This window comes from Megalops cyprinoides, chromosome 17, assembly GCF_013368585.1.
Source record: "Megalops cyprinoides isolate fMegCyp1 chromosome 17, fMegCyp1.pri, whole genome shotgun sequence".
NCBI classification, from domain to species: domain Eukaryota; kingdom Metazoa; phylum Chordata; class Actinopteri; order Elopiformes; family Megalopidae; genus Megalops; species Megalops cyprinoides.
In genome coordinates this window covers 18,093,600-18,121,332 of record NC_050599.1, presented here as the reverse complement: position 1 = coordinate 18,121,332, position 27,733 = coordinate 18,093,600, and the positions used below count along the sequence as shown (strand labels likewise).

Below are 27,733 nucleotides of genomic sequence, written 5' to 3'. Positions count from 1 at the left end.
ATTTCATTTGTGATTTTTCACTCATTCCTTTTGTTATTTCAGTATATGATTCAGCAACAGAAGTGTTTACTTGTCTTGCCGATGAAACTGATTGATTTGAATTGAATTGAGGGGTAGGGAAAGGGAAATAAGTCAGACTTTTCCAAAATAATCCATTCATCTGCAGACACGAGTGACAGGTATTGTTTTTGATACTTCAGTGACACTAAAGATAACCGCTGTGATGCTGCAAAAAGCCCGTACTGCATCTGAGCTAGAGTGAAAAGGACGCAGTAGTGACAGGAAATTGTTGCGTTCCCTTCACATGAAATGAGTACCTTCTACTTCAGCAGATGCCATCATTCATAACTCCTTGGAGATACATATTATTAAAAAAGACACTGGGGAAAAATTCTTTCCCTCCCTTCATATGGCTTGTTATGGACTAAAATGGATTAAAGTGGTCTCAGAGCTGCCAACTGTATCTACAGACCAGAGAATAACAATGTATCATTATGACAATTACTGCATTACAGTTGGAGTATCTCTTCAGGCTAGTTATGTTTTCCAGGTACTTGTATGTAACAGATAAAATGAGTTGTCTTGTCTTGAGTCATTGATTGAGTCTGCTGTGGATTAGATATGCATGGCCACATGCTCCCCAAATAATGGGGTATGGAATCAGAGGGGTGTTTTACTCTCTGGAGATACTCATCACTGTTTGATATTTCTTACCAAACTGTCCATCAGTCCAGCACAAAAGAACTCTGGTAATTAAAGTGGAGCAAAGGTCAAGTCTCTGAGGCATAGTTGTTGTTCTACGGCTTAGCAGATACTCTATTGCAGGATCATTTACTCATTTGCTCATTCAAGCCATAGTCCCTGACTCATTTCAATTTGTGGAACGGAAATGTGGTTTTCATGACACATATGCAAATGAATTTCTTATTGATTGCCATCTGTTCTGTCTCTAAAGGCATCACAAGAAATAGCTGCCAGCAATTTCTCCACACTCCATGTCTTCTCGGCATAATGCTCTCTGTACTGAAGGAATCAAATTATTTTTTTTGTCTTGTTTATATCAGATCTACATAATCTGACAAATCTGATTTGTTTAGGCAAACGCTACCCACATTTCCACATTATCTCTCTGTGGTCAGATCTGCCTGGTATGTCAAAGATTGGTATGATGTATGAAGCAAATACAACATAGGTGACAGTCACAGGGCTGATAAACTGTGCAATTTATCTTGTTTAATCAGGTTTCAAACCTGCTTTTTGGTTTCACCTGACAAAGGACTGGCAGCTATCTTACCCCTTGCCCTTAGGTAACTGCCAATCAGGCGGGCAGGGAATTGGTGCATTTCATCCTGGTTTGATGAAGTGGATTGGAGTCAAAGGCCAAGACTGTGTTAGACTGTTATTTGCACATCCACTGAAATCCACTGTCCAGTGGAATTGTTTTATGGATTTACAAAATTCTCCTGACTTAACACTGATTGCTTTTGAAGAACCTGATTAAGTCCCAGATTTGATCTAACCTCAGTAATCTTAGCGCTGAATAACAAATTTAAGCAGGTGTTACATTTTTTAGATGCTAACACGATATCATGAGTTTGATAATCACTGATATTAAGGATATTAGAGCTTGTTACATCTGCAGAATCATGAATTTGAGTTTCAATAATCTAGCGAGATGGAAGAAATCATATTTTTTGTATTCGTATTTCGAATATCGTATTTTTTTTCCACAAAGAAAACATGCTCACAGGTAGTCAACACAAATCAATTTGTAAGTGGTTAATCTTGTAAAAAGTGTAACAGATTAGGACTCAGTTTTAACAGGAAGGTACATTTTAGGGTATTGGACAGGAACCAATAATAACCAACAGGATAATCCACATAGACAACTGAATTTATGATTATAATGTGGCATCCATGCTAAAGAGTGAAGGTTAAGATTTTGGGAATCTTCACAAGTTTATCAAAAAATCCTTACAAAATTACCCATACTCAAAGCAAGAAGTATTGAATAAATTTAGACTGATGAATTTAAGTTAAATTTTGATACCCCGCTGAGTAGAAATCATCCCTCTGAAATTTAAGATATATGTCAAGATGATCAGAGGTTACGGCCGAAGTGTAAAAAGTAAAAAGTAGGAAAAAAGTTATGTATCCATCAAGATTTCCTAGTTGAAATGGCTCTGTTGCAGTTATCATTTCTGCATTTTCAAATCTACTTGGTGTTGTGCTGTGAAGGCAGCAGCCACAATTTAATCATGAGTAATAGCCATTTTATTACATGTCAAATGTGTTTCCTTCACTCAGTAACAGGTGAGTTGCTGTAGTGTTTTAGCTGCAGAAAAAATACATCCCAGAAACACTGAAAAATGAATTTAAGCATCTTACATTTTTCATAATTTGCATAACATCTGTTTGCCAGATTCATAATAACTCAATATGGCAAAGTAAAAATTGTTGGAGACCTCTGTGCATTGACTAAGAATAAGGTAACTCATTCATAGACAAAGTTATTATGCAATAAATCACACAGTAAATACCGCATTATTAGAAAAGTGGGCAACTTTTTACACATAGGATCCATTGTTTAACAGATCCAACCCCCCCAAAAAAGAGTATGCTTGTGCTTTTACTGTGCGAAACAAATTTCCACATGTGTCACATCCGTGAGTGGGTGTTGAAAATGAGTGTACTAAACCATCTGTTTTAGAAATGAGCAGGGAATAAATGATTCAATATCTGTGAATATTTCCACCTACGCACAACACACCAAGTACACCCACATAATACATTTACAACACCCATAACATCATATATATATATACACACTATACACTATATATGCATATTGCTTCATTTGAAGGTTTGTTAAATTCCTGGGAGCCAATTCAAAACTGTATAACGAGTGTAGAGATTAAATGGGTATTCTGACAGTAAGCTTTTCAGTAATACACACTGTGAAACTGATCTGTCAATTATGCAACCCACATACATTCTACATTTTGAAGGTGTGCATTTAAATGTATTACAACAGGTCTGGGAAATGAATTTCTTCGGAGAATTGTCCTGATTGAAAAAATGTCCTGCAATCCGATCCGCGCCTCATGGGAATCTAGATTAATATGTCCCCACCTCTGAAAGTGTTTCCAATATCATCAACACGTTCCTCCTACCTTGAAGAACGTCATGGTTGAACCATCCTCCACCACGCCGTACTCGATCTTGGTCTGCTTGGCGAGGTCGTCGGCGGAGTCGATGGGCGACTCCATGCGCTCCACGGTGAGGAAGGCTGCGAGATTGGCAGTGTAGGAGGAAATGATGATGAGAGTGAAAAACCACCAGATCCCTCCCACGATCCTGGTGGAGAGAGCTTTGGGCATGAGCTCAGAACCTGGCAGAGAGGAGCACAGAGAGAGACATCATCCCAACCACACTGCACCGTGCAAGTGAGCTTCACCTGGGCTTCCTGTTGCACAGTGGATAAATTGCTGGAGACGTTCAACTTCCTGTTGGATGGTACACATAGCAATGAATACACCCAGTTTCCTTTATGGAAGTACACATTGATAGAAATATAAGGCTCCTTAGATGGAGGTAGCTTACATATTTTGTCCAATGACCTTAATGTAACCATCTAAGTACTGAACATACTTCTAGCGCTGGAAATATATGAAAATGATGTGTCGGTGAGAGACAAGAAATTTCATCCTGTTGCTTGGTCAAGCACACCATCGTAACAGAAAGATTTTACCCATGACGTGCTGCAGACCTGAACTCTCTCTGGAGGAAGAACATTTCAGCAAATAAAAACAGTGCAAACAAAAGCACAACAGGGGAAGAAGGACCGGTGGAAGTGTCTGGTGTGGAGGGGGGAGCGGGTCTGCGTCTTGTACACATCTCTGAGGGACGGAGCCGGTGTCACTGAAACAGAGCCTGGTTGGGGCTGTCTGTCATGTACCCAAGGTAACGTCATGTCCACACACACCGTCCCACAGTTTTCTGGGGGTTAAGAAGCTGTGGACAGGGGGCCTCTCTACAGTGTAGCCCTATGCACTCACAGGCTCAGAGACAGTGTTCTCCTTTAGCCCCAGCCTGTTCTTCTGCCATCTCCACATCTTCCCAACTTCCCTGTTTTGGCCTGAATAGCCTCAGAATTGTACTATATTGCATGTATGGGATCCAGCCTGCTCCATTTACAGTGCAGGTTTTTATGCTTATGTTTTATGTTAATTTCAGGATATTTATCATGATAATCATGTATCTCCTGAGTAATAACAATTTTGGCTGCATAATCATTCTGAAAACTCTGGGAAAAATATAGAACAATAGAACAAACAAAAAACTAATTACCCACATTATAGCAGGATTCCAAGCAACTGAGTTAGTCATACAATGCACTAATTTTGGTTATGTTCAGGGTTCTGTGTCACCCTAAATACATAAAATAAGAAACAAATGGATACAAATACAGCTTTTCTCACTGTTACACACAAGTGCTGTAAAAGAAAATGATGAGATTCACAACAGTGATGGCTGTTCAACTTCAGGCCATAAATGAGTTGAGAAGATGCCGGTAACAGAAGAGACTATAAGATAGGCAGGCTAAGAAGCAGTACACTGTCCCTCTCCCATTTTGACCAGAACACTTACCTGAAGGAGCACATGCGTTGAAACAAGTGGTATTTTTCTCTAACCAAACTAGCGGGCACCCACTACACTCGCACTTAACAATCCCTACTCATTACCATCACTCAGCAGCTCAGTTCTACACCTGGCTACATGTACAGAGGCACCCATGCGTCAGCTTTCATAAGAGTGGTTTTACCCCCCCAGAAAAAAAACAGTGGGACATGTGCCACCAAGGGAGAGCAGGCTGAGGCGTCTACCTTGCTGCATGAGAGCTCCAACTCCAAACCAGAAACTATTTAGCAACGTGAAATTGTTTTCCACCACATCTGAGTCGGGGTTGCACGGATGTGGGTTATACCACTCATAGGGACTAAATCTGCAGCAGACAACAGAGAACAACACAGACAGTCAATGAAAATACACACAGGTCCCTCCACCTGCAAAGACAAGGGGAGAAGCAGATTGAATAAAAATAATGAGAAATTTAAAAAAAAACTTAAATCGAAAGGAAATTAAAGTAAGAACACCATTCATGGTTACAGTATACCTTGTAGATAATACATGAAAATTTTCATAAAGTTCATAATGGTTTCCAGTCATTAACACTACTCGCTATTCGTATTTTTAACACACCTTCACCTGCTTATCGCACACTGTGCTGCTGCCATGTTGTCATAAGTTGGCCTGTGCTTTGTCCCGAGCTGATGTGAAAATGACATGAATGTTTCTGTTTATTCTCTGTAAAGCATCGTGCAGGCGTTATGGGCAGGGAAATGATGCATTATTACACCGAACTTCAAGTGAACACTTTATGCAATGGCGTAAATAAAACTAATACTTTTTTTCCTCATGTAAAAGAGATGAGCATATGAAACAACAGGCAGGGACAGGGGGATTTATTCAGCCCGTTACACTGGGAAGTGACTAGACAGTCAGACTAAGAGAGACAGCTTGGGAATTCTGCCAAGAGTTCGGACACACCAGAAGTCCGGACTCTTCATGATAAGTGGGATCTCTAATGACAGCTGTGATTTAGGATGTCACTTCAATGTTCCGACAGCAGTGTCCCCGTCACTGCACTTCCTGAAGGTAACATGTGTAACCGATGGTTGACAGTTAAGAACAATTCACAATTACTGCTCTGACCTTTTTTAAATGTCAAAGCACCCAAACTGCTGAACTGCAGATTATTCCAACAAGACTAATACAAGTAGTTTTTTAACGTAGATTTTTAATTCAAATCAATGGACAACTCCCTTTAAACCAAAACCTTTACAAGTTATTTGATTTTTATGTACTTTGTAGTTTGGGGATGGTGCACTTTTAACTACTGCTTGAACTGACAGCACATCATCCCTGCTAATTTCGCAGGGATATTTCTGCAAATCTATGGAAATAATGTTTTTGTCACAATGAAAGCATCATTGGGGGACTGTTAGGCATGCCATACCTTGGCATGTCTTTCAGCACTGCAGTCAGCTTCACCACTAGTTACAGTATAGACTGAAATTTTATTTCTATGGAATTTGCATCCCATTGATGTAGACCATCTGATTGTGGGGTCTGCCTCATTAGGGTATCGAAGATTGTTTGCCAGTAAGTAGCCCTGCCTCATTTAGAGGTACAGTATGGACCAGTTAAGCAGGTGGAGGTTCTGGCTCGTCAAGGGGGTCCAGACTAATCAAGACAGGACTGGCTACGGCATCCACTTATCAACATCTAACTCTCCCTTCTTCTCCCTGCCCACCTCAGTTAAAACAACTCCACTTCAAGGATTCTTCGGGACATCAATGCATGCAGATGTATTTAATGAAACTGTGCCAATTTGATGTTAAAAATTCTCCTCTGAAGAAGCAGTGGTTTGTAAGACACTAGGTCAGGCCAGCATCAAAGGCTGGGCGCAGAGATAGAAGACAGACAAGGCCGACAGGACTGTATCTATCTCTGCAGCTCCACATTCTTCCTCAGCCTCATCTCACTGCCCTTGTAGTGCAGATGGATGTTTACCGCTCTCATGTCTGGCTTTTCCTGCCTTATCCATGCTGACCTGATAGAATGGGTTCTGGGGTGACCCAGCTTGTAGGAGATTTAAAAAACAATAGTCTTGGAATTAAATGCTCCAGTGGAGCCTCGCAAATCAATGAGGTTGCAGAGTGGTCAATGGAACAATTACTGCAGCCTGAAGCTCTGCATGTTTGTGTCTTTTTTTTCCCCTCATCCTCCTTGCTGAAATAATTACAGCCGTTACAGTACTTTACCTTGGCTGGATCCAGAACTGGGCAGAGAAAGAGACAATTTATCTCACTGACCTCTCTTTCTCTGTTCCTCTAATTCTCAAGGTTGAGAAGACAGAAACTGAATGTAGGAATGCACTTTAACACAGCCCATGACACCGAATTGTCATGCTACCCTAGACCAAGGCCTATATTTTTTGGGGATATCTGTTTTAATTCCTGGAGCTCACAGTATGCCTAGAGCCATGTAAGCTGTTTCCTCCTCTAGGCCTCAGGGTGGATTAAGGGTGTGTTTAATCATTTACGTATGCATTTATTTATTTATTATATCTAAAATAAATACTCTCCTTCTCAATGGCAAAAAGTAAACAGCAGGCCTACAGCAATATTTCAACTAGTCCCCATTGTGTCAACCTGTGATCTCTCTCTCTCTCTCTCTCTCTCTCTCACATACACACATACGCACACACATACACACACAGATACATGCGTACACACTGTATATCCCTTCTCAAGTATATATCACTAAGAATGAATAAATAAGAAATATATATATATGCACACCAATATTTCTTTAAAGAAAGTAAATAATCAACAAATTAAGGGAGAAATATTGAACTCAGTCAACTTACCCATTTCTTTCTTTAAGATATAGGCTTGTAAAATGTTAGGAGCATATTCTGAACCAACTTAGATGACAGTTGTAGCTTTTCTCTCTCATATGATCATATTGCCAGTAACATTGGAGAAATGGGCATTAGCCATAGAACTCTTGGGTTAAAAATAGCTATGGCTGCCCAAAAGTTCTACGGTTAACATTTAATTTTTTTTTTTCTTACCGTGCTTCAAATGCCAAGCTCAGTGTGGCCTTTGACAGAGCACAGTGCTGAGCAGTAGAAGCCCAGCTCTATGAATCATTCGCAGTTTAAGTTGTAAAACTGCCAGCATTTTATTTTACCCCTGAGTAAGAACACATACATGCTAAACAAACAGGTAAATGATCACAACAGCTTCCAACTGGTATGCAGGACAAAGGGGTGCACGAGATGTTTCTTTGTGAATTTGAGTTATTGCATTTATTTAGACTCATTGAGTTTAATTAAACCATCATGATGCCACAAGACAGCCATTCTCCATATTTTTACATTAATTTTATGATGTCAATTAATGCTTCACAGGACCTGTGGTGACACTGGGCAGAGTAAGTGTTTAACATTTTCAGTCTAGAGGTAAAAGTAAATTAGAGCAGTAGACTGTGGGGCTTGAACCAACTGGCCACACAAATACATACACACTATTTGTTGGATAGTATGTTGTACTGTAACCAGCTTTCTCTTTACAGATGTGCACTAGCTGGTGTTCCAACAGTACCGTTCAAGAGGCTATAAGCTGCCACCTATTGCAAATCAGTTGATTGCTCTCTGTACAATACAGTTTGCCAGTATTTTAAATAGCACTTGGTAAAGACAAAGGTAAACAATATCTTGGGCCAATCTGCCATTTAAAATGTTTTTATGAAAGCATGGTGACCTGTGTGTCTCTGCTCCCAGTAACTGTTTTAACCCACAGGAAACAGAATGCATATGATCCACCCAAGGCTTTGTCCTCCTTGTGAAACAAGAACACACTCTCTGTGTAATTAGTGGGATACAGCATTGTTGTAATTTAATACTAGATCATTTATACAACTGTCTGTGTTCCTAGACTTACTGACATTGTTGAAGATGGGTGGGGTTGGTCTTGGCACACTGTATCATTTACTCATGACTCTGGCTGTCATAACAGTGGATTGGATAAGCACAGAACATCAGAGCGGAACTGTTGTCTTAATAACTCATCAATGACCTTCACCCAACATTAAAGGCTCTGTGTGACAAGGATGTTGAATCTGTCATCGCAAACGGAGAGGCTTCCTCCAGCAGTGGTGAAAAATAGCAGCAAATGCCCTAAACATATGTGACTTATCATCACTGCTGTTCGTTTTGATATGAGCTGCTTAATCATATTATAACTGATAATATGGCTGAAATGGCTGACAATCTGTCCATTTAATGTTCTCTAAATTGTTTATAACATGGATTTTGAGGGCATGATTGGTTGAAGTTTTTAAACTCTCTCTCTCTGTCTCTATCACAATAAGATCCACTGGTCTCTCTACAAAGCATTTTAGGTATTTTAACAATTACCTGTCCATTTCATTTATTTGTCTGAAAAGCATGCAGCCTGTTCACTCTAGGGGCTGGCAGCCATATAATGTCAGAAATTCATAGATGCTAATAGACATATTCGCCAACAGCCACAAAACCACCAACCCATGTATTTGAAGCCTGGTAACAAAAAAAGAGCTGTCAGTGATGGTCAGACGAGAGGGCGAGCATTTCAATGGTGAATATAACTCCTCCCTTAAAGATTTACAGATTTCAAAACATGGGCACAGGGGTGGACACTTAAGGGAGGAAACTTTAATAGACTGGCTGAAAGCACACAGTCTGCATGAAAGGCATGACCACATAATCTGCATAAAACCAAGCTTTGCACATCAGCAAAATGCAGTTTCTCTTTTTTTTTCTTGCCAGGAATTAGCACCAGAGAGAATTTTTCCATTACTCTTTGAGGAATTACATACTACTCTCTGTCTCACTTTCCTCAAATTGCTGAAGATTATGGCCAAACGTCATATAAAATGACACCTTAATGGATCAAATAATAATAATCACCTGAAAATTCATTAACATGAACTTGACCATTGAACTAATAATCTAAAAATGGGTATTTTAGGTCCTTTAGCAAGATTAACTGCATGTTTAAAAAAGACAAAGGACATACACTAAATCTGACATGTTACCTGGCTATGACAAACAGCACACAACTGACACCCAAGTAAGCCAGCAGAATATACATCCAGATATCGGGCGAGAGCGGGTTGAGGAAGGAAAACACCCCGGGGTTGGTCCCGTTGGGCTTGCGGTACAGAATACTTATCCCCAGCGTCATGAAGGGCTTAGAGAAGTCGATGACCTTCTCCCGTACGTAAGTGATGGCCAGGGGAGCCACTGCAAGATCAGCTTTCTGTCAATACAAACATCAAGAAACAAGCCACAAATCAGGAGCCGGAGATTCTGTACAGGCTATCAATTTAAGAAATCCACCGTGATCATTGTAGACCAATGAACAATTTATGCCAGTCGATTGCTGTTGTAGGTACTAGACAGTTTTGCCATCATGAGGTTTATTGAAAAACTTAACTTCCTAGGGAGCAGCAATTTACATGCAGCGATAATGTATTAAAAACCCTGTGCAAGATAAATGCACTGAAACACTTTTGGTTCATAAATAGATACCATTATAATTAAATGTCATGCTGAGCGAATTAGTGAACATTTTTGTTGATTGTAAAAATGCAGATGCAATTGAAAAAAAAAAAACTTGGGCCAGGTTCTAGGCTGTTGAAGACTAGGGCAGAGTTGTTTACAATGAGTATGTAAGTTATCATTGATATTGTATCTATAAAATGTAATTAAGTGCAGTGCACATTCATGGTCTCTGGGAAACAGGGCACAGCTAACCCATTTCTTTGCCCAGTAATTACTTCCAACAATATAACAGTAAAGCCATCATTTTAAACATAATCCAATTCTCAATGTAATGTCTGTACACATAAAAATGGAAAATTCAAACTGTTTTTTTTTTTTTTTTCAATTTTTACAATTTCAGTGTTGACTTCTAAAACTGAACTGAGATGCATGGGGCCTGAAGATGCACCTCTTCAGACTCTACCTGGACTGACCCAGTACACAATTGCTGCCCCCCCCCCATCAGTGCTGTCGTAAATTGCTGTGCTTTTTAAATTGTTTCTTGTTGCCGCCTTTACCATGACGCTCATTGCGCCGTTTGAAGTTGTTGAAGTTTGCTGTTTGAAGGTGTATCGTATTAGTTGCCCTATATGATGTACAAATCTGATAGTACTGTGTCCTCAAACAGACTTTGCTCTCAGCTGAGAACTGTCTCATTGTGGAACTGTACACATCCTGTCCCCGTAGTGTCGCTATACTTACTGTATGCACTTTTGTAAGTCGCTTTGGATAAAAGTGTCTGCTAAATAAATAAATGTAAATGTAAAGTATGAATAGCAGGACTCCCTTCGTGCCTTTGGGGTTTTTTGAGGCATGTGAGAAAATTGGGGTATGTGTATGTTTGTACAAATGATGACAGGTACAACATCAACAATACTGGCCTGGGGTAAGCAGCAACACCTAAAGGGAAATGTCCTCATAATAATTTCCTAAATACCGTTAAACTCTTTGGATGTAGTATGAATTTACAGTACAGTACATTGCTATACAGGAGAGATCTTAGGGTTCAGATTTATTCTCCTCAACAAAGCTCACTGCCTTGACTAGTAGACCATCAACAAGACCCTTTACTCATAATAAAATGAAACCCAATGTAAGTCACATGACCTGGTGAAAGCTTGTATATCCATTGTGTGCTCACTTTGTGAGAGCATGTAATATTTCTCTCCTTAGAGGTCAAAGAGCAATGCAGTGATATGGCAAACCAGTAAATCAAGGACATAGATATTATTTGAACATGGGAGAAACCACAAATCTTAATTCTTTAATGATGATTAATGGGAGGACGCTAACATTGCTACCATGCAATAAATCCCAACATTAACGCAACTATACAGATACATTAAATTGGCATTCTAGCAAGTGATGCTCTGACTACAGTTCTCTGTCAACTGTCAATACCGGATTTCAGATCAAATACCTATTGATGGCTAGCTAACATTAGCCAGAAAATCCAATGTTATCTAATTTGATGGCTAACTAGGTTACATGAATAGACAACATTGGGTGTCATCACAAAATCTACCTTTCTCTCTTACCACTGTGACTCCACTGTGTGGAGATCCAAGATTCAAAGAAAGGTGCCAGAGAACATTTTACAAAGGCTAAATCAACATATAATTATCGTAACTTTTCATACTGAATTGCTGTTTTTGTTCTTCTGTTCTTTTGGTGTTTGTTCTTCTGTAAAACACAAAACTTTGCATCTTGTGATTCGAACAATTTGTCTTGGTACTGCAGGGATTTAGTAATTTGTTACATGTTTACAGGCTTACATACAAGTATTTGCATAATAATAATAACATTTTAAAAGCAGCCTTTGTAGTGAGGAAACTGTGTGGGTAGGTGGTCAGGTATTATTGAGGGGGCAATTTGATGCACATGGACCTGTCCCCTATTTTTATGTCCTTGCAGCAAATTGACTCACATGGTCCATAAGCTCCTTGACCATGCCGTTCCACTGGCCCGTGCTCTCCTCCAGCGCCCCATACTTGCCATCCTCCACCAGCCGTAACTCATAGCGGAACCCCAGGATGTTGGCAAGTTCCCGCAGGAGGTCAATGCAGTACCCCTCAAAGCGGTCGTTTCCGTACAGCGGCTTGTCTGACTTCTTGAACATCACGTAAGGCTCCTCCTGCGTGAAAGACAGGGAATAAGAGAAACAGAGACAGAGAGAAGGACATGATTGTCTGCTTGAATTTAAGATCTGATAAGTCAGTGACACCATCAATAAAGAAGCAAAATAAGACACACTGTGACAGTTTTTTTCACTAATTACCAAAGACAGTTATTCTTTAACCACCATTATTTCTCAAACTTATCCCAGGTGACATATGAGGACGGAAGTTAGCCCAGAACCTCCTACTTGAACTCCAGTGAGGACAAGTATGTGACAAAGTCACGTGCAAGCCACTAACAGAGACCTGTAGGCTATAAAGTCACATTTTATTATAAATTAGTCAATCAACCCACTCTAACAGTGCAATCCTCCAACAAAACTGCTCACCTTCACAGGTAGGACCGACACAATGAGGAAGGTTTTCAACAGACTAGTTACAGTATAAACCTAATGTAGCCCTATAATAAAAAGGAACATAATCATGCATAGTCAAAGTGGAATATTTGAGTATTTACCAGTATAGTGAAATTTCTGACAATTTATGGGCATCATGGAACCTGTATTTAACAATATTGTATTTACTGATGTGATTGAATCGGACTATTTACCAAAAGGATGGAATCTCAGAATATTTACTGGTATGATAGAATCTGTGATTATTTACCAGTATGGTGGAGACACGCAGGGATCTGTTGGATAAAGAATCAGTGACATTGCTGGTCTTGCTCTTGTGGTTCTCTGTCATATTGAGGCCACTCGGAGGATCCCATGTTCCAATCTGATGAAAGCACACCACAGATTATATGTGATTAGATTATTGTAGATTAGATATAAATTATTATAAACTGCTTCATTCCCATGCTCTCATATATTCATCAATTATGTAATTATGACATGAAAACACAGATTCCCACACAACATATGTGAAGTAAAACTGTAGTTGTATAATTTGTTGTAATTTGCTAATTCCCATTAACAATACAAAATCAGATTTTAACAGATTTTCAACAACATTTTTTACAGACAGAAAATGGAATTAACTTAGAGTAAAAATAAAACATTAGCTTGCATGATTACCTACAGCATATACAGTATAATAAACAGTTTAATCTTATTAATGTTTTCTACACATCACACTCATATGTACAATACCTTCTCCAGTCCCTCCTCCTTCAGACTGATAACGTCTAAATCAAAATCTGTTCTCAGCCCGTTGCTTTTGTTGAAAGCTATCCTTCCGGTTAGTCCATCCCAGTGGGCCTAGATGTCGAGATAATTATTTTTTATATGAGAAAAATAATAGTATTTGAGAAATATAACACAAAATTAAAAAAAAAAAGTTTTCACTTCATTGCTCATCTCTCAAAATTCCCATCTTTTTCTTTCAATGCTACACTCTGTTGCTCTTGCTCTCTGTGAAGGGCAGGGCCTCCTCCACCCGCCGTCCCTCTCCGTACCTCCTTGATGAGGGTCATGAAGCGGCTGCCGAAGCGCCAGGGCTTGTGCCGGTTGCACTGCAGGGAGCTGACCGTGATCTGCTGGGCCTGCTGAACCGCGACCGCGATCACATGCACCGCGTCGTACATCAAAGCGGCGTCTGTCTGAAACCACCAAAACCAAAAAAAAAAAAAAAACCAACAATGACAACAACAAAACACATCTCTTTACTTCATGAACATCTACATTCCTCCAAAAGGGTACCAGTAACATTCTCCTCATTATGTCACTATGACACTGTCAGACACCGGAGTAGGAGCTAGCTCACATTATGTTGCCAAGGCACTGATAAAAATGTGGAAACTCCTGAGATAAAGGTGTCTAATCTATACATCAGATGTATCATCTTGACTTAAAAGGCCTATGAAATATGAAGCTAAACAAATCCAAAAGCAGAACGCTCACCATCATTGCATAGAACACACATACCAATCCATAAAGCCCAAGAATATAAAGCGCTCATAAGAAGAGAGACAGAATTATATGATAAATTAATTAAATGAGTGCAGATTTCCCAACTGACAAGCAATAAAGACAATGACCTGTCTTTCAAAGTTTACAAAAAAAGTTAATGTTAATATCAAATGGTGATAAATCCATCATAACACTGGCAAGTATTCATGTTATTTAGGCCTAATTGAAGGTTGCTATAGGTTGCTACTATCTCATAGAGTTAATCAACAGAAAAACAGTCATTTTATTTATAACTGAATATCCATGAGCTCTAGTAGTGTTGACATCAATTAAAATTCTGCCACTACCGTGACAACTTGCCAGATAAACACACATTAACACAACACAAATACCCTTTTTTATTTCATATTCTTTTACACTTATGTTGCATTTTATTTCCAATGTAACATTATAGCTTTTTTGAAATGATAAAAGCCATTCTGCATCTTGTACCCCCCAAAAAGAACATTGCATATTGAACTGTTCAAATGCACATGAAACATTTTGTTTTCTTTTTAAATTAAGGTAATTATCAAGCTGTCCAGCTGTTTATAACTGTTTAATATATTGCTCTATTCAATTACAAATTTACAACTATTATCCCACTCCCTAACCGGACCTTGTATTTGTTTGAGATACAAGAGATTCACACAATAAGCCTTTGGCTAACACATCCCACGCTTAGTACATGGCAAAATTATAACAATGTTAATGTAATGTTACAGAAACATTATGTAAATATAAATTACACAAATGAAGTGGATCTATGTGTTTGCCTTTGAATGATATTCAGCTATGGTAATGGAGCTTCTTATCCTAATGAAGGTCATTAATAATCCCTGAATCATTAATATTCCCTTACTAAAAATATCCTTGCCTACAGAAAGGTACAATCCAATCTAATTTCCACTGTTCTGATTAAATTACCAAACAATTTCACTGCAGTTATTATAGAAGGACTGCACTGATGATAGCTCTGTGGTGAAACAATTACAATTTTTCCCCCATAAGCAAGGGTGTGAATGGATATAGTAACATCGCTCCAGAAGATCTGTATCTTAATTTAAATGGGGAATTTACAGTCAACAACGGAGTCGACAGTACAGGAAGCAGAAATCTCAGTTTGGAATGTATGTAATAAATAAAAGGACCTATATCTGTTCAGAATATTAGCAATAAATAACAACGTTAATTTCTGTGTAGAATATTGTAATATGTAATAATTTATTAATTACTGATCTCTGTATAGAATGGTGTTAGACTTGCAAGAATGCACAACACATAATGACATTGCTGTCACGGCAAACATCTATTAATTACTAACATATGAGGAAAGATAGAGGAGTGCTGTTGAAGGGCAGTATTATTGTATTACAAAGTATTACAATGTTGTAGCACTGAAAGCCAGGATTCACAAAAGTATATTCCAGAGAGGGATGGTGTGTGAAGCCGAGCTCTGATCATATGGTTTGTGTGTTAGTTCTACAAGTCCCCCCTGCCTCAGATACATACACACACACACACACACACACACACAAAACAGGGAAGTGATGCTGCTGGTCCCTCAGGACATATGGAAAAAATCGTGTGGGTTTATATGGACAAATACACATAAACAAATATTTTTCCTGAATTATCATATAATTTCCATTTTATTTCCCGTTAGCTTTGCTCCACCAAAGAGTAAAACGATGAAATGGCAACATGTGAGCTTTGAATAACCACGAAGTGTTCTCAGATAACCTCATAGCGGTGTTGCCATCAGATGAAAGCTGTACTTCACTTTACATAACCACATGAAGACATCACACATCACTTCGTGCTGTCTTGAGCCAGCATCATCAGAGATTGCATGCATAACCAATTTACACTGAGAGGCTTGTGGTCAGCCTTGTCCGTCCATCACTGTCTTAGCCAGTCTGACATGACAGTTGCAAAATCGGACACCTACCTCTCTGTCCAACAGCAGTACTATATGGCCACCGAATCAATAAAGGTACAAAAAAATCAGCCACTGTAAGTAATTCAACCTATAATCAACCTCACTCTCGTTTGCATGCATAATTGCAAATGCTAATCATTACTTCCAGGCTAAATAACCTCAGAATGGTTGAATAATATGACACATGTACAGAACAAGGGGAAATGGAGGTTTGTGATTTTAAGGCAATTCTCTTTTGAAACAGTGTTGTGTACAATTCAGATTTTTGACTACATTGTCCCCAGAGTCCATATCAACAGATCCCCCATCTGTGTGAAAGAAAGGAATCACAGAACCAAGATTCCACGGCCGCCCTGATGCTGAAACAGGCAAATTGATGGACTTTATCGGAAAGGACATTTTCTGAATGTGTTTTTCATTATTTCCAGACATTAATAGCATAATGTAGGTGGAGAGGGAGAAAAAAATTAAAGCATTACACCTTCCTGACACATCAAGATCTATCATCTTATTATGAGGGGCACATTCACAAACATTTCAATATTCATCATTGAGAGATGTTGTTATCACCAGTCATAATTACTGGAGTAATTCTCGCAGTGCATCATTTATACCATTATTTAGTGGAATTGACTATTCATCACAGCTCATCTCCATAATGAATCAGAGCTCAACAGCAATTATCTATAAATAAGACTGCAATCTTTATTGACTCTGTGGAGTCATGACTTTGGCCTGGTCTCACTGGGGAGTTTTGAGTTTCCTGTGTGAAAAGAAAGTTAAAGAAATCATCATTCTTTGCCACCTGATGGGGCAGTCAGTCTGTCAGTCACTCTGAAGTCACCACTGCAGTTACACTGGAATGTAAACGTAATTGAATTTGGTTTGAAACCAGCCCTGCAAATTTGCAAACAATAGCCAAGATCCCACAGAAGCAGAAAAAAATGGTTTCCTTTTGACCAGGACAGGAGTGAATAAGTTGGCAAGGGCTTCCTCGTCTCACCAGGTATCAGGAAACCTGATACTTTAAGTCATTTGCAAAATTAGAATTAGCTGTTTTGTGACTATGGAATTACATGTATTTCAGAAATTCTATATTGACCTAAACATGGACTTAATCACTGTGTAACTGGCAAGTAATTATCTCTGCATTTAACAAAGACACAAGAATCTAAAATTATGACCTAATTCTGAGACATATGATGAATTGCTCTGTTAATTAATTATTAATGTTTATTCTTTTGAGGGAAAAATAGCTTTGCCTGGTTTAATTAAACAACTGCCCTTCTCTCATCATGGAGGGGACATGTATTTTTGCAAAATACTGCAGTTACTGTACTTGCTTTAAATGCTCCCCTTTTGACTTGCCATATTTCCTGAACATTTCCTTGCAAAATGTTTTTCTATTCTGTTCATTTCATATTCAGTCGATCATCTGTAAAACACCTGATCATATGTCAATAGTCAAATGTAGCAGGGCTAAATGATCTACTGCTCTCTCATCATAATGATCGTATCATAATCGCTCTTCACCAGGGTAGTATTTCTAAAATTACACAAAATGCACACACATCTGCTGACTCAGATACAGACAATGATTTATCAGCAAATTCATGAGACAAATTGGAAACAAATATGTGACATATAAACAGACCAAGGAAGTCACAGTTTTGCTTTTGTCTTGATGTTTTGCTTTTTTTAAAAAAAAGTGTCTGAGCTTCATATCCTGTCAGGCAAGAATTTGAGCACACAGAGAATTTCCTAACTTGGTGTGACAAAGAATTGAATTAAAATTAAATTGAATTAAATTTTCAAATTGTACAAACAAGAGACTGTTCTCTTTTCCAACATATTATGACAAATTAAGCCTGTTAAAGGATTCTTTTCTTGCCAACTTTCTTTAAATAATTTCATAAAATGATTTAGTTAAAGCACTTTTCTTATTTGTGTTTGAACTTTGGGGTATGACAGGTGGGCCTCCTGGAGGAAATGGCATTTCTTTTTAGGACATTAGTGAAGCTTGCACAGAGAACACCAGCCACATGAGGATGATCTGTCAGGATGAGTTTCACATAATTAAGACCCCTGCTTTATATGGGTTGGATGTATCTAACTAAAAACCAAAGACCTGGGCTATTGCCCCAGTGACTAGTTCAGTAACGCATACCTCATTAATGTTAAGGTAGTGACACTGTGGTTGAACCTTTGGACATGTAGCCCACAGATGAAAAGCCTGTACATCACAGAATAGCACAAGATTAGGGCTAGAATTAGGGCGAGAACATATGTGTTTATAGAGGTAGCTGCTTTATAACATGTAAAATATTAATGTTGAGCGGTTGTAAGCTACTGTCCAATTGTACGATATCACGTCATGTTTTTTTTAAAGTAATAAAGTCTTAAATGTCAATCCATCATATGTATGTATTGTGTTGAGTAAGTAGTTAGATTTTTAACACACTTGCAACTAACTTGCTAGCTACAGTCAGTAAAAATAGGGGAAGGAAAAAAAAACAAACATAAAACAGATGATCATTTGTTTGATAGACTTAGAAGTGAGAATATTGATTACCAGGCTAAAAGCAAACAATTTTGATAGATGTTATGCATAGTCAGCTGGCTAGCTAGCGATTATATCAAACTTGCCAGCAGCAAGCTACTGTAAGTACTGGGAGCAATAAAATTGAAAGCTCCAAAAATAACAAAACCCACAATACTGTTGAAAAGTAGTTTTTAACTGCACTGTCTGTCTCTTCCTTTTGATTAAAGGGATGGCTGCCGGCTGGACTGAATTATAAGCGATACTCATACAAGCTATATTTTTTCATATTGGCTATGAGCATGAAACAGAAAGACTATAAAAGGAATCATATTCATCAGTAGCTTTGTGTGGCTACTGCAGAATACAAATTGAAAACATATAAATATTAAACATGCATATTTCTGAGAGAACTCAATAAACATTAATTCTGAGGACAAAAAATCAATACTGTTATGTCTCTAATGCGATCAATGGCTTATCTATCACACAACACAATAGAGACAATATTCTATCCCCAAACATTACAGCTTTACAGTACTTCAACATTAAAGCATTTAAACATTAAAGCACAACAGTTACTTTAACAAAATAATGTCACCACATTCGTGCATAACCGCATGTCTCACGCATTTGTCAGAGAGTTTGTGTTTGAGTCTGACTGCCTTATTGAATCGCCACAAACCCAGCAGAGAGCTGTTGGCATCGGCTGGACCGGCGTGCGTATTGCAAGGATCCACGGTGTTGTGTGCCCGCAGAGCTGCTTGCATGATTTCCCAGGGAGAAATAAACACTCGTAATGTTAATGTCACTTTGTGTGCAGCATGGCTAGCATGGAGGGCACACAATGTATTGAGCTTAGTAGGTGGCGAAAAAAACAATGAATCCCTTTGGTATTTCAGTTCTGTTATTTTTTATTTCCCCAGAGACATAAATCAGTTTGTTTAGTAAAATTGTCATGTGGCAATGCACGTACATATAAAGCCTATAGGTGTTTTTCATCAACATTTATAGTGGAATGGGTTTGAAAAGGGTTCCTTTTGCTAAAAATACACAAGGACAGTTTCACATAATAACTCATGCTGTGAGCTGCATTCATTCAAAGGACATCCACCTCTGTTCTGGCACTGAGGTCTTGATTTTTTGTGGATGCAGGATTTCAAGCAGGAACTTATCATTCTTTACAACAGGCTCAAACGGCGCATATTGCAACCTTGTGTTTAATTGTAAAATCTGGAAACTTTATAAACAAAGTTACTAAGATTTTCTTAACATTGGACCAATCTTTAATAATGTGCAGCATTTGAGTTTGTATTTATAACATGGTTCACGAAGGACAAGTCTTCAGTTGTACTGAACTGTGCCGCCCATGAAGTTCATTTTTTTATAACAAATATTTATATTCATAGTGTTTATACGATCCTGTGTAAACCAACTTGCCAGCCAAATCCAACTTGCCAACCAATCAATTAGATCAGCACTACTTAAAATGAGTTAATTGTTTGTGTGTGTGAAGAATGTGTGTATGTGAGGTTAGCTATTGGCTAAGAAGCATCACCTGCTTGATGAGAGCTACAGTATATTAAATACGCTGTACGTTTAATAGTTGGTTTTGTCTGTGGCTATGACAATGTGCTGTACAGTTTTCTCCTTCTTGCTGTTCTACTTGCAATTCATTGAGCAGCACTGTAACAGTTATTGTGCACTAGTTTACACCTACATTGTGTGTTCATCTCTTTCCTTTCAACATACAAGCCCACCTCACATGCTCCTGTACATTCTACCAATGGCCTTGACACACAGGGGCTTCTGGGATAATTAGAGAGAGACTCATGCACACCCTGTTTACATATAATTTTATCTCTACTTAACTGTCTGTTAACACAGTGCTGTCAGGCTTTCGCTCTGTCACAGAGCTGAATTACCATAGTACAACACCTATTTGCTGAGATACCGTAATGTAAGTGGAGTGTTACATTTTTGCAGTGTAATAGCAGTACTGGCGAACTGAATTATGATGTATTTGCATTCTACTGAGTTTATAGTAAAGCAACAAATGAGACTGGTAGACTGTAAAAATATAGCTTACTGTTGGCTGAGACATGCAATTAGTCAATGAGCTACATTTTTATTGTTTTTATTTATACTTTTCTCTCTAATGTTTAAGAATATATTTTTTTGTGCAGGAACATTGTTTTGGCCTAATTCAGATGGCCTGTGCTTTATCACACTCATCAGCCTCTCTCAGAGGAAGAGCTGCTGTTGGGAGTATGTGTTGGACTCTCAGAGGGTCCATTGCTTCTGGAAAATGAATGAGAGAATATTTGTGATCCTCCAGAAGGACTTGGTGCAACGGCTTATCAATATGCGCTAGCCTATAGCAGTGTCCTGCTTAGCTCATGTCTATGACTGCCACCTGAAACGGCCATATCTATAATGATTTCCTTCCACAGCCGTATCCATGACTACCACCTAATATAGCCATGTCCACGAGAATTGCCTACCAGGGCTGTATCCATGGCTACAGCCTACCACATTATCAATGGGACAGTCTTCCAGCACAAGGAAAGATCCAACTACATCAACCCTTCTTGATTAAAAATATTTATCAAACTATAATTCTAATTCTGACATAATTTGAAAAAATAAAAACATAATGCTAATAAAATAACAAAACCATAGTTGTATCCAATATTTTAATTTCACCCTTACAAATGTAACATGCCAGTAATGAAAGCAGGTACAGTTAATTTTATTGTGGAATTGCAACACAATAATGTTGAACCAGGGTATTAAAGCTAATATGAAAAGTGCCTCTATTTAAAAGTCTGAACTGCCTCAGGAAATATTCAGCTGTATAAATGGATAACACGAAAAAAAAAACACAGCTAAGCGACTGCGTAGTAATTTAATGTCTCTTTCAATTGAATCAAATTCTTAAAAGTGTCAGTCAAACTGGGAAGTGGCCGGGAAGGCTGTACCACTCTAGAACAGTTGTATTATGGGTTTATGACCAGGCTTGCTGTAGCTGGGAAAGTGATGTCACTCCATAGCCTTGGCACAGGTTCTATTTTCCCTTCTTGTCTTGTGAGAATTTTGGTGTTCCTCTGTGATTCATTTTTGTGTAGTATGATAATTACTAATCATTCATAACCATTTTAAGAACTTCCTCTAGACATGATATACAAGTTCCTTTTTTGGTCGCTGTCAGTTTACCTTACCTAACTGCACAGAGAGGGTTCTGACTGCATATATGCAGATCTATCCAAAAAAGTGATCTTTTCCAAAGTAATCTTTTCCACAGATGTGATATTCCTAATGCACTCTTTTATGAATTTCAGAGACAAACACAAGGGCGAACATAACATCTGTGGACAGAATTCCTTGGACTGTAAAACAAGTTTATAGCGATGTCGGTCTCTGCATTCTAATGGCTTCAAACTCTCCACATCAAGGTTGTTTCCATTTTACTTCTGTAGGGATTACTGTTTATATTTATAACATATGTTTGATTATACCTGAGTAAATTGGCCCTCAGATCAGCATAATGAAAAAACAAACACCCCGCCCCCGCAAAAAAAAAAAAAAGACTACTGATGCCTCAGGGGACACTACAAGTTTTCAGGTATGTTGTCCCCGAAGGGGGTGAAAGGAAAAATTAAACACTCAAGCATTGCAGTTAAACAATGTATCAGATTTAATGAGCCCTCAGAATCCACAAGGTAGAATTTACTCTCCATGAGTACCTTGTTATCCTTCTAATGAGCAATTATTAAAAAAGAGGGTGGTACCCCAATCACCTCACATTCCCCGAGGAGATGTTTATGCAAGGCCAAATGGTGTGCATCTATGCAAACAAGAATATCAAAAAGGCCAGGGGCATTTCAAAGCGTAATGATGGGGCTTTAATGGTTAATGTGCCTAATTTATCCGTACTTAAAAAGGTGACATGAGACAGAAAGAGAGAAGGGAAGAATGGCATATACACCACGCATCCACACCCCTCTGGGAACAAAACGCTATTGGCAGCAGAGTCCATTTCTTAGGGCTGTCCACTTACTGTTCAGCTATGCTGGCTATGTCTGATGAAGTGGGCACTTAAGATAACAGTATCCATCTCACATTAATAAGCAGCCATGAGATTTCAAGCTGGAAAAATTCACAGGTCCCTGTCCATACCCCGCTTCCTCTCAATAAGCAATGACCTTCGATATCACATTCAATGCACAAATGTGTGAAGCCTTTAAGGGTAGGTTTTTACAATTAAATATCCACTGTGTCAGACACACGCAAAGTAGCTGGCCTTGAACTGTCTGCCCACTGTATTGGCAGCCTCCTGTTCCAGCTGGCGCACTGAGTGATGCATTTTAACAGAGTGTCCAGAAAGCAGAGCTCGCGCAAGCCCATAGCTGAGATGAAATGTCAAGAAGAATCATGCCGTGAAATGCTCCACTGCACAAAATGATCGGGCAGCAGTGAATTAAAATGTTTCTTAAAGAAATGCAACTTTATATATATTTCATTGCTATTCATTCATTAAGAGATGAAAATATGTAGTCATTCTCAATGAATTCTATGCAGTCTGACTTCTAACAACATAATGCTATTGAAATACTTCATCTACAATATTGAGATTAAGCTTATAGGTGAATTTAAATTCCAGTATGTCTCTGTTCATACACTGCATTCAGGGCTGTTTTCCTGACAAACTGCTATGGTAAATGAGTATTTCTCTAGGGCTAAAGAATTTTCTTTTCAGTTCTGGAACCTGAAGTCTGGTCCCTGCAGAGCACAGTGGCATTCAATAAAACGCCAGCTCTCCAAGATATGATGGAATAAACTGTTCTCTGTTCCTAGCAACGTTACAGTGCCTGACAGAACTATTACAGGACTAAAATAAAGTTTGCACAGCTGATCACCTTATAGCGCATCTAACATGTGTGAATGCATGTTTTTGCATGCATAAGCTTTGCTTTACAGTTTGTTCAGGCTACAGATCAATCAAGAGAAAAAATATTCATGTTTCAACTATTCAGCTATCACTGTTGACGCCCCTCACTGTCACAGGTTAATGAGGTATTACCTTGTGTGGTGATGGGGGACGCTTTACTAGTGCCTCACTGTAAGTATGCATTGTGTGTCAGTCAGAAGATGTCCTCAGCATTTAAGATGACGCTGGCCTCTTTTTAACCACGCATAGCTGCTGCTGTAACCTGGGGGAATGCCAGCATCGTGGGTGGGGGGCTGCTGCTGGTGGTGTCGATGTGGTAGCTGGGCTCAGCTGGTTAGAAGGCAACAGAGAAACTGAGCTGATGATAGCTCTAGGCTATGTCTGGACCAGTACTAGGCCAGCCCATTATTGGTAACACTGCATGCAAGGGGAGAAAAGAACTAGGGGGAAACGCGGCACTCCATTCAGTTCACATGATTACATTTTCATTCATTTATTTTGAATTGCTTGTAATATGGTCTTCAAATATACAAGCCCTAACTTCAGAATTAAGCATTGCTTCTGTCAGCAAACAAACATTATTTTTTCATTGTTGTAATCACAGAGTAATTATCAACATTATTACATGTATGCTGTGAGGCATTAAAAATGCAACAAATGATTGGCTCCAATGTTTAGTAAACAAGTACAAAATGAGTGAATTATTTCTTTGGCAGAAGAACAGATGTACAATGCTGCCGTATAGAACTATATATAATGCTGGATCACTCATGACATATTAATGTTCAAACTCACTATCAAATCAAATGAGACAAAGTACCCAGGGGTGCATTTTTCAATGACTGAGTTTTGATACATTGTGTGTCCACCATCTAGAGCTTGCAGCACCCGCACACAAAGTGGCATTAATATTACAAAAGGATTTATTAGTTGCTGGCAAATCTATATTCCGCTCTGCAAGAAGTGCTGCAAACAGCCAAGCGAGTGTAATTGACTCTGGACCCTGATGACACACCAATCCAGAGAATCCCAAAAATGCTGTGTAGTGTTAAACTCCAGGGGATGCAGTGACCAGTCGACCACATGCATGTATTACGTTACCAGGATAATCCAACAAATGTATCCAAAATGTGGCCATGACTACTGCAAAGTAAGGAAGCAATGTGTGGTGAGAGAACGCTAACTGTGCATGGTAAAGATCTCTATAGCATTGCACAGTAGAGGAGCCATCAATAAATACTTATCGATCTCCATCCATAGTACTGCTACCCATACTATCAAAGCTCTACCTCAGAACCAGTTCACTTTAACAGCACAATGTTCACCCTCCTCCTGCTGTTGTACTGCAACAGTCTGCACCATGACATGTCACTAAGCATAACTTTGCCCCCATGTCAGACATTCAATTTCTGCTGTAATGTCTGTCAGGAACACAAGAAAATCAAAACTGAACTTGCCCTCAGCAAACCATGGGGTGTTACAAAAGTGCATGTTACCATAAATTAGATTTTTGAAGCTGGTTAATTTATTATTGGGAAATGAAGTAATGCTTTGTAAATACATAATTCTGAAATACTGAAGCCAAAACCATCTTTTTAATTTTTAATTATCCTCAATATATTTAATATAATATGAAAGCTCTCCTCCAGCATCTGCTAAATAACTAAAAATCAAATAACAGCCATTTGTGTATTTCTGAACTCTAGTAAAGTGAACAACGCCATTTGCAACCAGCAACAGGACATCATTATCAAAGGGCTGTGGTCTGCAGTCTGCCAAACAGCATGAACAAAAAATAACAACAGTTCTCAATGTACTGACCCTGCAGCCTTGGGTTGAGAGTTGGAGCAAAATGTAACAGACAGGTTTCCATGGCAGCCGAAATTTCACACAGTGTTGGCACACTTTTGGACGAGATTGGGAAGACTAGGATGGTGCCAGTAGAGAACCACGCCAGGCCAACTGCTGGAGGAAATGCACAGTAGGTCTTGGATTCTTGACCCAGCGGGTGTCAAATGGGGGCCAGACAACTCGTCCTACTGTAGATTCGGCAAATGCATGAAATTCTTTGTGGCTTACAGGCTTTCAGCTCTGCTGTGAGAAGCACTTCTATCTGGGTCCCAAATCTGGTCTCATCAGGGTAGCTGATACCGAGTCCAGATGATTTCAGTGCTTTCTGCCTCCATTTTAGCACTTTGTATCTGTGTATCTGCTCACTTTTCTTAAATGAAAGGGGGGAAGCCGATGGCTTTGCTGTCTTTCAATGACAGCCAACTTTCCCACTGACCTTGAGTAGAGCGAGAGGCAAGAGACATGCCTCGTTGGCTCGTCCCCAACTCAGCGCCAAAATCAGGGCTTTAGAAACAGAGTCTGGGCTCGTGTCCAGTCAGGGCCAGCACGCCATGCCCAGGCTCATAGGCCCTGCCGCATGAGAGACAGGAGGCAGAGCGATGGGCAGCGTGAGAAATGGTGCTAATGCAGGTCGTGTCACATTATTCTCATTAGTGTTGCATGTGTTAAGATGCGTTGTGTTTTTGGATGTTAGCATGCGATTCGTGGTTATCCACGTTAAGTTGTGACTCTTTGTTACGCAAGTTAAGGAGTAAATCAGGACTATGTGTGTTAAGATGTGGCTCTGTGCTAGGTTGTGTGTCTGAAACTGTGACTTGCAATTACACAAGTTTCACAAGCTTGGTGAATTGAGTTTAGCTATAACTTTGATTAGGGTTTAGTGAGAGACACTAATTGCTGCTGAAGGAAAAAGAGGTACCATGACAGAGTGCAGAACTCAAAGCACACTGACAATCTCACTCCAGATTTTATCATTTCTACACCTTGAATAATAATATAAGGAATATCCCTTTTCCATGAATAAAAATGGGTTTCAAAAGGAAAATTAAAAATGATATTTCCTGCCTGACTTCTTCCTGCAGTAACTTCTCCTTCTTGTTTTGGGTCAGGGTGCCAAAGAGATTCGAAGAAATGAAACACTTCTACACTGTAGGATTGATTCTTCAATAGATTTGCTATTTTCTACTGCAATACTGTCACTGATAGGGATAATACCTTACTGTTTTCCTTTTGAAATTTCCTTCAAAATATAATACGTGCAACCGCAGTTCATAATGTCAGTTATTTGCTCAGAGGCTATGTCCTGTAATTTATAAAACAGCAAGGAACAGACATGCAGAAACTGCTTACACATTCGCCAAGTGCACTAGACACCTATCCCAGAGCTGTTTGGAGCTCAGACACACCTGTAAAGCTCACTCTCGATATCCGTCATTCATTCACTCACTCACAAGTTAATTGATCTGCTCTTTCTGCAGAGTCAGATGGCGATCTGTGATCATCTTCATTCCTGGGAGAACATGAAGTCCATTTCTGCTCTTTCCATTCAAATATATGGTATTCACAGGATTTCAATGCTTTAAACACACTAACCAAGCCGAAATTGATTGGTTCAGATGAGCCCAGTGAAGTCTGCCCACTCAAACCATTGTGTGAGGGTGCATGGACAGATTACTCAGTAGCTTGTTTCTGTAAAAAATGTAACAAAATTCCATCTTTCCTTTTAAAGATATTAGTACGCCCTATAAATACCCTTCTGTGAAAAAAGACATGATTAATAATAAATCACCAAATGCTAATTAAGAAATACCAAAAGTCACCTGTCTTAATTACATAAAATAAAACGCAGGTAATGCTGAAAAAAAACCCTTCATGCTTATGTTTTATTTTGCCTCACTGAGTCAGGGGGACAATAAACAAAACATATAAATAATGTGAGAGATTAACTTTTGACCTGGCAAAATGCCTGACATATTACGGTTTTCTTAATCAGTTTAGCCTTCCAGCTTCCAGCTTATTTCACAAGCCATTCACCACGAAACCTCCCAATGTCTACGTTTCAGTCAACCAACAGTGGTTAATTACCTGCCCCCTGGGTTTTAGAGTGTTAAAGTTTTGCAGGTCAATGAGTGGGATTTCATTGCATTATTTTTGTACTTTGGGCC

At 39.0% G+C, this 27,733-nt stretch overlaps 1 protein-coding gene across 1 annotated transcript in view; it reads right to left on the bottom strand.

Annotated features, from left to right (window-relative positions):
* Positions 1-27,733, bottom strand: part of LOC118791743 (glutamate receptor ionotropic, kainate 2-like) — a 78,054-nt gene that overhangs the window by 14,067 nt on the left and 36,254 nt on the right. The window contains exons 7-13 of the mRNA XM_036549168.1: positions 13,793-13,936; positions 13,488-13,595; positions 13,000-13,113; positions 12,144-12,350; positions 9,709-9,932; positions 4,887-5,005; positions 3,174-3,391 (exon numbers count right to left, since the gene is read on the bottom strand). Coding sequence (XP_036405061.1) covers positions 3,174-3,391; positions 4,887-5,005; positions 9,709-9,932; positions 12,144-12,350; positions 13,000-13,113; positions 13,488-13,595; positions 13,793-13,936 — 1,134 coding nt within the window. The remainder of the gene's footprint in view (positions 1-3,173; positions 3,392-4,886; positions 5,006-9,708; positions 9,933-12,143; positions 12,351-12,999; positions 13,114-13,487; positions 13,596-13,792; positions 13,937-27,733) is intronic.